Source organism: Galleria mellonella, unplaced genomic scaffold (genome assembly GCF_026898425.1).
Source record: "Galleria mellonella isolate WM207_F2 unplaced genomic scaffold, CSIRO_AGI_GalMel_v1 utg1634, whole genome shotgun sequence".
Taxonomy (NCBI): domain Eukaryota; kingdom Metazoa; phylum Arthropoda; class Insecta; order Lepidoptera; family Pyralidae; genus Galleria; species Galleria mellonella.
In genome coordinates this window covers 506,472-518,733 of record NW_026442007.1, presented here as the reverse complement: position 1 = coordinate 518,733, position 12,262 = coordinate 506,472, and the positions used below count along the sequence as shown (strand labels likewise).

At 33.6% G+C, this 12,262-nt stretch overlaps 2 protein-coding genes across 5 annotated transcripts in view; one reads left to right on the top strand and one right to left on the bottom strand.

Moving 5' to 3' along the window:
- Positions 1 to 2,892: 2,892 nt before the first annotated feature.
- On the bottom strand, positions 2,893 to 10,060 carry LOC113512270 (mitochondrial import inner membrane translocase subunit TIM44). Its single transcript, XM_052892663.1, has 8 exons — positions 9,908 to 10,060; positions 9,721 to 9,813; positions 8,519 to 8,680; positions 7,981 to 8,122; positions 7,158 to 7,264; positions 6,003 to 6,092; positions 4,762 to 4,884; positions 2,893 to 3,531 (listed from the first exon to the last, which is right to left on the bottom strand). Exons 1-8 carry the CDS (start codon positions 9,908 to 9,910, stop codon positions 2,944 to 2,946), a joined length of 1,308 nt encoding a protein of 435 aa, XP_052748623.1. The 5' UTR covers positions 9,911 to 10,060; the 3' UTR covers positions 2,893 to 2,943.
- Positions 10,061 to 11,367: 1,307 nt separating this feature from the next.
- The window catches only part of LOC113519525 (eukaryotic translation initiation factor 5), a 42,891-nt gene continuing 41,996 nt past the window's right edge, over positions 11,368 to 12,262 (top strand). The window contains exons 1-2 of one of the 4 annotated variants that reach the window (XM_052892659.1): positions 11,368 to 11,594; positions 11,807 to 11,945. The gene's annotated coding sequence lies outside the window, so the exon portion shown is untranslated. Of the gene's footprint in view, positions 11,722 to 11,806; positions 11,946 to 12,262 lie in introns of all 4 variants that reach the window. The other 3 variants (XM_052892660.1, XM_052892661.1, XM_052892662.1) reach the window with 3 other exon arrangements.

The window sequence follows — 12,262 nt, the reverse complement described above, 5'->3', positions numbered from 1 at the left end:
TTTTTTTATACAACTTAGAATGGCAAACAAGCTTACGGTCCACCTGATGGAAAGTGGTAACCGTCGCCTATAGACATGAGCAGTACCATGGACATAACAGAGTGTACTGTTTCGTCCATGATACCCCCCATGCGTTGCTATTCCTGAGGACTCTGGTGTTATTCCTCTGTAGCCAGTCTACATTAATCACTAAATCTATGTAGATACGAGGAGAAATTATATAAAAGAAATAGTTCACTTTAAGTTGATCGTGTCTGGATGCCTTTTTAATGTCCATTGCAGAAAAAAAAACCATAGCTGTCAAATTTATTTTTTTAACCATTTTTCCTTTAAGTTTGAACATGAATTATATCTCCTTCATTTATTTCACCAATAAAAAAAAAATCATGCAAAGGGTTAATCACCCATTGCGACATCGCTCATACCAGTTGGATTTCTAGTATATCTGTTATTGGCCCAATATATGTATAGATATTGTACACTCTCACCACTAGCTCCCTCTATACTACGTTAGACGTACCAAATTTACTAATTTTATGAACCACATTACCTTTTTAAGATTTCGTGACACAATCCTTTGTACATCGCGGTTTCGTTAGTAACCTAGTCACCGGTAGGTATTTCATTCGTGTTTATTTAACAATTACTCTCATTCCATAGTTATAATTATTTAGCACTAAAATAGGCTCTGTAAATAAATTAATTATACGATGGTTATCTCCGTCTTTTTAAATGTGCCTCTAATAATAAAAAAAAAATATTATTAAAAAAGTCTTTTATTTTGTTAGAATCCACATATTTTAGTTATTAATTGTCTAGTGCTAGACATAACCCTCTCCCATAGACTGCCTTTACCATTGGGGGTGTTATTAGTTGCCACGCTTGGTAAACGAGTTGGCAATCGCAGTTACACTTTTTAATGGGTGAGAATGGAATGATTACCCCGCCCGCGACATCGGTATACACTGGCGGGTTACCGGTGATAAATGATAGATGAGGATGAAAGCAGGCCCTCTAGACAAGTGACAAGCGAATTCGTCAATGGAATCGACATCGCTAGCGAGCTCGTGAGTTGGAATGAGTCATCCGGCGTTGCTATCTCATTCTATCTCACGGACTCGCTAGCGTTGTCGATTCTATCGACGAATTCGTTTGTCATTTGTCTAGAGGCCCAGGTCAGTTGGCCCATCGTGAAGAATTCAAAAAGAATTAAACCAGGATGGTTTCCAGGGGGAACCACGTGGAGGTCGACCTGATAGGGTATATTGCTACCAATGGGGTTGTTAGGACCCGTTACAATCCCTTTCCCCCCTTTAGAGATGTTGTAAGAGGGATGTTATTACCCATCTCTCGACGATTAAGTTCCCTTAGTCGCCCCTTACGATATCCACGGGAAAGGAAGGGGTGGCCTATTCATTTTTCAGTATAATAACTATAAATTTATTAAAAAAATAAAAAAGTCATAACAAAGGAAACTTGTTATTGCAAATATAAAGCAAATTGTTTTTATTAAATTGACGACATTTTAGCCAGTTGAAATGCACCATGCCACGGTTCAAATCATACATGACTTGCAAATAATTGTTCAGATTGACATAGCTATTATAATATATACTTCAATAACTAGACGGACTTCTTATTATTTTTATGATATTTTAAATTGCTGTTTATTTTGTTTAATCTGAATTGACATTAATGCGTGTATATTAGCTAGCTATCAATATATTTATGCTACACCCAAACAGGGTTTCATGTACTTACTCATAATAAGAACATTGTAACAACTCTTATATTATGTACATGAATGCATTATAATAATAAATAAATAAACTTGATATAAATAAAGCATTTATTAAAAAAACAAGGAATAATAAAAACAAATATCGTTTATAAAGTGAAAATAAAAGTACTCGAAAAACTCTTCAATACTGAAATATGAATAGAATACACCTTATTTCATAAATAAGATCTCCCTTTGTGTATATTAAGTGTTAAAGTTTTTTGAGAAGAAAAAAAAACTAAATAACAAAAAATCTGATGAAAAAATTACAGTAAAGCTGTCAGCAGTATTGATTCGTAACAATTGAAGTATGATGGTACATAGAAACAAAGTTCCAGTGTATTTTATTATCCATTTTCAAATATCTTCATATTTACGACGTAATTCAACAGTTCCAAAATCGTCGTATGACCTCTTATTTATTTATGTACATACTACGAAATTTATTTATTTTTATATATTTCAAAGTAAATAAAATATTTATTCGAGTACAATGAACTAATTATATACGACAACATAACCTTCAAGAAAAGAGCATATTCCTTTTTAAAAGGCCGGCAGCACACCTGCAATGCCGTAGGTGTTGTGGGTGACCATGGGCGGCGGTAGTCACTTACCATCAGGTGAGCCGCATGCTCGTTTGCCCCCTGTGTTGTAAAAAAAAAAAAAAAAAAAAAACATGTGACGACTTCATAAATGAAATTGAAATCACGTCATAAGTTCGTGTGATCATTAGTACCGTCGTGTTTATTAGAGGGTTTATTATGCTGATCTAATGGAAAGAGGTAAGGAGTACCAGAGACGGATAGCTTGGATGGAGAAAGAATAGGTATAGAATTTAGAAGAATGAATAGGAGTTAGTAAAGGAAGAGATAGGATATGCCAATGGCTGCGAAGACGAATTGGCGAAATGACGAATTCACTTGAGTTGATTACATATATATACCATATTCATACATACATACATATTATAGATTTTGGAAAGGTCGCAGTGTCATAGATTTTTCTGTATGAAAACGTCCGTCTTTCAATAATAATAATACATATTTGATAGTAAAATAAGCCTTTAGCCGCGAGGGCTTGGGTTGGTCAAATTCTACTAAAACCATATCTAGTTATCAACGATTTAATTCAACTAATAAATATTTAACATACAGTTACACCTAAATTAATTGTTCTACACTGTTTGCCGACAATTCGAGTAACCGCCAGGCGGCTTTGGGGTTCAGTTCCTGGGGGTCCCTGCACAGTACCCACACGTAATTCACTCTCATGACTTTGTCCGGGTCACCCTCGATCACGGTGTTCTTGGCATCTCGCACGCACATTATTTGTTGCGACTGGAATGTTATAACTAAAACTGGACCTTGATCCATCATTTTGCCCATGACTAGTTCGATCTGCTCTATGTCGAGGATCTTCGAGTCCAGACGGTAGCCGAACTGCTTGCACTGTTTTATCGGAGTCGCCAGGATATTGTAGACACCTTCGTAACACCAGTCCTTCAGTATCTCGAGGTCGCCCCGTACCATGGCTTCGAGGATATTCGGTATGATATCGTTGGAGCAGTCTTCTAAAAACTTCTGGGCGGTAAAGTTGGGGTCGATCTTGCATATCTCCGTCAACGTTTTCGACAGTTCAGTCTTTTCGAATAGGTTGCCGAATAGATTGCCCACCTTCTCGGTAACGAATCTCGAAGCTTTAACCACTGGGTTATCCGATTCTTCGTACTTTATTTTCCAATCTAATACCTTTAATAATTTTATTGTTAAATTTTTCGTTAAAATACATTATATTTTAATATAACAAGGACCGGATTAACTTAGAACCTATACCTTAGAGCCTAGATGGTCGCGTACAGCGCAGTTTTAGAAATGTTTCCTCCCACGAACGCTCAGGTTATAAATGAGATTCATGTCGAGGTTTTTCTAAGAGACTACAGCATGGAATACTTCAAAAAAAAATGATAAAGAGGTTTTTCAGAATCGGCAACGCCAGAGTAATGTCCCTGGTATTGCAGGCATTTATAGACTACGGTAACCGCTTACCATCAGATGGGTCGTATGCTTATTTGCCACCTCAGTAATATAAAAAAAGGTGTATTCTAGTTGAGTTTGGGATCATCCAGGATCCTTAGTCGTGAATCTTGGCCGGGGTGCGCAGTCAGGCTCGCGCGCACTTCACGGCTACTCATACCTAAAGGTCCCTGATGGTCCCAAACTAGTCGAGCATTCTCGACTAAAATTCACGTAAATTAATCCAGTCGTTGTTATATATAATAACATTAAACTATAAACAATTTATCCTTATTAATATTAAAAATATTAAAGTGAGATTGTTCGTTACATTTTAGGGTTTTATTGACATACAATATTTGTCATAGAAAAGAACGTATGCTACATTTATTCTGCTCATGCGAAGTCACAAGCTCGGCTAGTTTTTAAATAACTGCTAAATTAAAACAATATAAGTCTAAGATTGCATGTATGTATGTATGAAAAATGTTACTGCAATGACTGGGTATTGTAGTCCAAAATTTGTATAAGATAGACAAGCTTGTGATACTTCTTTTTTTTTATACAACTTAGATAGATAGATAATTTATTTGCATCACTTACAGCACACAAACAGCAGAAGATAAAAGCAAAGTGAAAAAAGATAAAAAAGATACATGTACAAAAGATAAAAAAAACCAAAAACAAAATCAGAATGCATAAAATTAGTAAAAAATTTTTTTTTCTTCATGCGTGTGCCACAGTAATACAAAATGGCCACAACTCAGCTTTTTGCTTTGCCCTAAAAAGAGCAAAACACTGATATTCTGTTGTGGCCAAATGTGAGCCGCGAAGAATGGCAAACAAGCTGACGGCCCGATGGAAAGTGGTAACCGTCGCCTATGGACATGAGCAGTACCTTCTGTTGCATTGTACAAACATAGATACAACGCTGTCCTTATTGTAATAAAAAAATGGTGCACATACCTTGTTCACATACTGGTTGTTATTCTTGAAGTCCTCCCACTGCTGGTAGAATTTGGAGTCCCTGTGCAGCTCCACGCCCAGCGTCTCGGTATCGGGGGCGAACGTGCGGTCATCGGACGCCACCTGGCGGATTTTTTTTGTACAACTTAGAATGGCAAACAAGCTGACGTCCCACCTGATGGAAAGTGGTAACCGTCGCCTAGACATGAGCAGTACCACGGACATAACAGAATATACTGTTTCGCCCATGATACTCCCCATGCGTTGCCATTCCTGAGGACTCAGATGTTATTCCTCTGTACCCTGTAAATTCACGCCATATCCCACCCTTCAAACCAAAACACAGTCATGCAAACACAACTGCTTCACGGTTGAAACACGAATGGGACAGAGGTACCCAAGCAAACGACTTTTGTACAAAGTCTCCCTCTGGTAAGTACATTAAATTCAGTAATCGGATGCCCACTGCTGAATATAGAGGACTGAATTAAACCATACTATCTCACAAGGCAAATACAATATTTACTGCTCTTCAAGACATCTTATAGTTTGTTCCAATACAAATTTTCCTAGAGATCTCTAATTTTACAAAAATAGTTTATAACCTACGTTGCTCGCTGACAATATAGCTTTGTATATGTAAAAGAATTACACAAGTTGTTATCGAATTTAACCATTACAAACATACATACAAAATACCAAATCTTTAATATTTAATAATATTAAAATTTACAAAAAAGGCGCTTTAGCCAAATTGTATGAATGATTATGATATTTAATCCGGATTGTAATGGGCAATGTATTGAAATAACACCATTTTTTTTAATGGATGGTAATGGAATGGTAACCCTACCTGCGCTAACGGTATACGCTGACGGGGCACCAGTGAGAGATGATAATTGAGGATGAAAAGGCAGGTCAGGTAGCCAACCGTAATGAATACACCTGGCATTCAGCACGGTGGTTTCCACGGAGGACCACGGGGAGGTCGACCTGACAGGGTATATTGCAAGCAATGAGACTGGTAGTCCGTTTTACTAACAATCCCTTCTCCTTCAATAGTTTTTAAGAATAGTTGAATGTTTGTTACTCTATCATACAAAAACCGGTAAACAGATGTGACTGAAATTTAGTACATGGTTAAGTTATATCCCAACTTAGCACAAAAGATATTTAAGGTACCTATTTACAAGCGCGAAGACGCGGGATACAGCTAGTGAATAATACAAAAACATATTTACCTCGACACGTTTCCGTAACGCGACTGGTGAGGTGTACACACGGCCCTCGAGCCCTCGCGTCGATATTTCGTTCTTCACTACTTGAGTAGCCTGCAAAAAAACATACAATTTAACGTCGATTTTATTTCGTTCATTTCTAATGAAACGAAATTCTATCGTGAAGCAATTGTGTTTGCATGGCTGTGTTGTTTGTCATTCTAAATTGTATAAAAAAACTTCCTATTAATAACTACAAGGCTCAAATGACTTCTTTATTATTATTAAATTTATTTCTCGAGTTACTTTTTATGTATAAAGTTTTATTATGAAATTTATATGGAAAAATGTGAATATCACCCTTTCCTTTCTCGTGGGTGTCGTAAGAGGCGATTAAGGGAGGGCAAGGGATGGGCAGCAGCATCCCTCTTAAAACATATCTAAAGCCTAACTGTGGTTGCCAATCCGCCTGCCAAGCATGGCAACTACTGGCAAAATCTCCGAAGGGGAAGGATTATGTTCAGCAGTGGACAGTTAAAAGCCGTTTTCCTATGTCGGAGCCACATGGTCAGTTATGATTATTTAACTATCATGGTTTAAAGTCAGCAACGCACACTTGACTCCCATTGTGTTGCAGGCGTCCATAGGCCATAGTAACAGTTTACCAACAGACGGGCTGTGTGTTTATTTAGCACCTTCATGGTATAAAAAAACTATAAGAGATTAAATATAAAAAGAAGAATTACGAAAGAGATATATCGAGCAAGAATGAATGGAGATGTCGGTAGGGGCCGCCCTAGACGGACGTATGTTGACCAAATAGACGACGTGCTGAAGAAGGGCCAAATTAAAAGTACCCGTAACCGGCGAGCGTGTATGAAAAGATTGATGAATGTGGCAGAAGCGAAGAGGTTTGTTTGAATCGAAGCATTTGGCATTCCATTGTTTCTGCCTTCCCTAATGGGAGACGGGCGTGACAGATATGTATGTATGTATAAAAAAGAAAATTAAATTGAAATTTTTAGAGTACTCTCATATCACAGTGTGATATATGGTTCATAGAATTAAATATGTATTTATTTAAACGATATACAAATATATAAGAAGAGAGTGAAACAATAGAAAAGAATAACTTAGTACAGTATTAATCCTAAGCATTTGAATGTAAGCAGTACTAACTTGAGATATAGTTCTGAATGCTGATGTTTGTCCCAGCTTCTGACTTTTATCAGCTAAACTCTCAGCAGCACCCTTTGCGGATTTAGATATGTCTTCTGAGATTTTACCTGGAAAATAAATATGCAGTTTGGTAAAACAATCCACATGTTAGTAAGTGGTCACCATGACCTATATATAAATAGCAGTATATATATATATATATATATATATATATATATATATATATATATATATATATAACACAATAATACCAATAAAACCAATAACAATAAATAGCTTTTTGGAAATTCTATAAGTGTGAGGCTTAATTATATATTTTTTTTAATGGGTGATAATGGAATGGTAACGCCTGCGCTATCGGGATACGCTGGCGGGGCACCAGTGAAAGATGATAGGTGAGGATGAAGCAGGTCAGTTTGCCCCATCGTACGCACTAATTCAACAAGAATTGTTCACAATGGTTTCCAGGGGGAACCGCGTGGATGTCGACCTAATAGGGCATATTGCTAGCAATGGGGCTGTCATGGGGCAGCAATTATATTAGCATGTAGTCTGAAGCAGTTTCACATATTTGTCATAGTTCAGGTTCTATAACCATTCCTGCCTATGTCTCCTCAATTTACACCATGTGATTACACAGTCAAATCTTACCATGCAAACCAAAAATATAGACATGCAAATAACTGTAGCAAAAACACTAATAGTACACACGCACTTATGCAGGCGACTTTTATATAAAAATCTCCCATTGATAAGTCTTCCTTTCATTTGTCCCTTTCAGTAACATATATTCAATTATTAATATCATTTCTGAGTTATATACCTGCTTTCTTGGCAATTTCTGTTTTACTGGCTTCTTCGATGACATGTTCCATTTTGCCTTTAATGCCTTCCAATGTTTCTTTGAATACTTCAGAGCTTTTAGATGCTTCAGATTCCACTGCTTGAAACTTTCTCCGCGCTGCCTGTAAAACAATAAGTAAGTATTAAGCAAAAAGTATTTGGTGTTTTTGTAAATGGTGCAACTAAGTGTAACTAAGTAACTAAATAGGTAAGTAAATTATTTACTTAGTCTGCTAATATTATAAATGTAAAAGTACTGTATTTACAGAAATACTGATTAAGTTGTTGAATCACTTGTTGTTTTTTTCTTTGAACTGTGGTATGAAATAAAGAAATTAATTAACTATTATTATTATATTTCCCATACTTTACAATATTTTTTTTTTTACAATATAAAGAGCTTTTTAATTTTTTTTTATGTTTTTAGAAATTAACCTTATTAATTAACTTCAAATTGATAACAATGTTGAGGATATAATACAAAAAGTATATTTAAATAGAAATTACAATAATTTTACCTGCAATGCTTCAGAGTTTTCTAATTTCTGTGCTTCCTCTCTAAACTTCTTTATGTTTTCCTTCATCTCTTTATTCTTAGCGATATCCTCTTTGATGTTTTCGATGATAGATGAGAAGAAACCTTTTCGTGCAGAGTAAAAGCGACATTCTTGTAGTGACAACTAAAATTATATTTTTAAGTAAATAAGTTAATCACTAGCGATCCACCCCAACTTTACACAGATAGAATAATAGCAAGATAAATTAATTTTATAAGTAACAGGAATTAAAAGATTGATTGGTAAACAATGCTAGTAGCATTAAGTCCACCTTTTATATAATACTCTGATACAAAAGGTGGAATTAATGGTAGTCAATAAAGTTATTTAAATATATGTAATCATTTACACAAACTATTGTAATAAAATGTCAAAATAATTCAGGTAAATTATTACTTATACATTACATACATTACATTGTTTACTTAAATCATGTTAATTTCTGTCTCCTTTAAAACATGCAGTGCAGAAGTTTAGATAAATTAATATATTGTATTGAATTTGATAACTATATTTTTTTTATATTTTCATTTAAATATGAATACATAAATAAATATAGCCCAATAATTATCTTTCATGTAAAATAATAAGCTATTATTGTTATAGTTAATATAACATGATTGTTATTACATTATTGTTGTATACATATTATATATTATTTTTGTTATAAGTTGATATAATATATTAAAAGTAAATGTATAAAAAGCATATAAATAAAATAAATTAATTAAACTATACATAAAATATCAATTAAATGTCTGAACATTTAAATTAGGTACATTAATATTAGAATTTTTATTTTCAGGTCTATTAAAGCATTTATCAATTATTACATAACCGATTTAATATAAAAAAAATAATACAAATACCAGATAAAAACAAGTTTTACAAAACTATTGTTGATATAAATAGTACTTACAAAGTGTTTATATATTAAGGTATTTTGGTCTACTGCTAACTAACTACTCCAAAAAACCAGGAGTGATATATCAAAAATATATACATATCTAATAATTATATTTTTAATTCATATTTTGATAGTAAACACTGAATTGTGTGTAGAGTTTATGAATATATTTTTATTAAATAAATTAAATACCAAGCGTAAAAAACAGTAAGCGATGTATTATAAGTAAAATACAGATAGGTATATACAAACTAACCTGATCTGATTTTGAAAGAACCGTGGTTTTTATATTAAGCGGTAAAGCACATTTCCACCGCGCTGAACTATAGAGTATCTGTCGACATGAATGCTGAAAATATTATATTTTCATCAATTTTATTCACAATAAGAATGGCTCATAACCTAAAAAAAGATAATCAAGAAAATTAAGTTACTACGCATACCATATTTAATAGACGATTAAACAAATTCTCAATGCACTTAATATATTTTAATATATCGTATTATTTAAAAGATACGAAAAATATTATTTTATTACAACATCGATGAAAACTCATTCATAAAACCGTGCAATCAGCTGTCACAAAAAGGACATGTCGAATGGTCAATGTCAATTAACTGTCAAAAGATTTTTTTTTTCGGCGTACCATAAATATGCATCATTAAATTATACAATAAAAATTTACTGAAATGCAATTTCTCTAAACCAGTCTCTAAAATTAGAATTTAATTAAATAGAAATAGGATTCGTAAATGTGTAAATAGAAAATAATAATTGCATTTCGATTTATTTAAACATTAATCAGGCGTGTCAGAAATAAAATTTATAGTTTAATTATAACAATAATAGCAAATCATTATTGCACTATGCTCCAAATATTTCTTTTTTTTAATAACTAAAAAATAATTATACTTTTATATTAAATGTATTATTATTACTCTAATTATGTCCGCACATATTGTTATGTTAATATTTCCATTGATAGTGAAAACTAACATCTCATATTATCATTGGCATATGTATATGGTTTTGCTGGAAGAAATCTCTTATTAGAGATAAACTCGCCTCTGTACATTATGTTTAAAATTATTTGTGCTTAACCTTAAAAGCTTCGCTTATTCAGTGCTAACCAAACTTCCCCCGCTTTTAAATATTTATGCTCGTTGCTAAATAATTAAAATTATTTGTATGTATGTAGCACATAGCAATAACGTTGACAATAGATTGGTAACCCTATCTGCACTAACAGTTTGTGCTAGCGGGGTATTAATGAGGGATCTATCATCCCTGAGTGAGTGAGATGAAAGGCAGATCAGTTGGCCCATCGTAATAAATACATCAGGATTTCAGCACTATAGTTTCCAGGGGGAACCACGTGGAGGTTGACCTAACAGGTTATATTACTAGGAATGCGACTGATAGTCTGCATTACTAACAATCACTTCCTTATTGGGGACAATATATCGATTATAATGTTTTTGTGTTTTCCATCTCGTTTACACATTACAGAGATTTGTTATCTTTTACGACTTATACAATCATATGTGGTAAAGTATTGCTTACTCACATCGAGAACTTCAAAACAGATATTTTTCTATGAAGTCTTTAAAATGAAATTTGGTTTCAATTTTATGTTATAATAATTTAAAGTATTTAAATAATTACACCTCTATTCATGCTCTACTATCGACCATAGACAATGTAGTTTTAAAATAATATATATTTCTTTTTACCAATTTTTTAACAAATTTTTTTGATAATTGTATCTTTCATCCAGAAATTTGTCATTCACTTATAAATTTTTAAAATAATTTCGCATCTCAATAAGTAGCGATGAAATATTATTGTAAGAAACATTCACACTATCAACGACATGTTTCAGTCTATTTATCAAATTTAAAAACTTATTCATTTCCGGTGTGAACAGTTCCAGAAACATAAGAAAGTTTACATTTTCATTTATTTTCTGTCGTCATTTTATCTCTTGAAACGTGTCGGTTTTGATGAAAAATCTTGATTTATTTTATGTTCGTTTGTATTATTAAAATCGTATTCTAGTTGTGCTTCTCCTATATTCGGAAAATAATCAAGCACGTTGCAGCGCTCCGTCATAGCATAGACAGTGGAAGGTACCTACGTAATATCGAATATCTTGAAACCTATATTTACTTACGTATATATAGCAAGTTTAATCCGTTCTCACCACGTTTTTGCCAGCTGGTGCGTACATTTGTGCTGTAGAAATTGGTTAGAGAAGTAAATAGATCCGCGATTAATGTGTAGTTGGATTGTTATAATGGGAAATCCATTTGATAGTGTAGTATTATCATATTTGTGACAGGTTGGCGCGCCCGGCGTGTCGCGAGGCCGTGTTTTCCTGGTGTCAGCTTCTTCGAAGCCAGGATCAACAATTCATCCCATTCGCCAGCTCTCGTCCATAGGGGCGTTATCGTTTTATATGACTTTAGCAAGATATACAGGTGAGTGTAGTTTCCATTTCAATATGTTTGGTACATCATGCGTTGTGCATGCAGAAGGTACATTTTATTACATCAGCTATAGTGGAGGTCCGACCAATGTTTTCTGTATCTGGATATTTGTAATAATTTAATGCAAATTAATGCTATAATTTGAACAAATCAATTCATTTTCCACTTCCAATAACTTTTTTTATTAAAGTATACTTAACATAATTGCACAATTTCATTATTTCCATATCATTATGTCTATGGTACTGTTCATGTCTATAGGTGATAGTACTTGCTTTCCATCGAGTGGACAGTTTACTATTTTAAGT

Coding starts and splice junctions, on each gene's coding strand:
- LOC113512270 (XM_052892663.1), bottom strand. Junction 6,093..7,157: donor CATTCAGAACTATATCTCAA/GTTAGTACTGCT, acceptor GTTTTTTTGCAG/GCTACTCAAGTAGTGAAGAA. Junction 4,885..6,002: donor CGTTACGGAAACGTGTCGAG/GTAAATATGTTT, acceptor AAAATCCGCCAG/GTGGCGTCCGATGACCGCAC.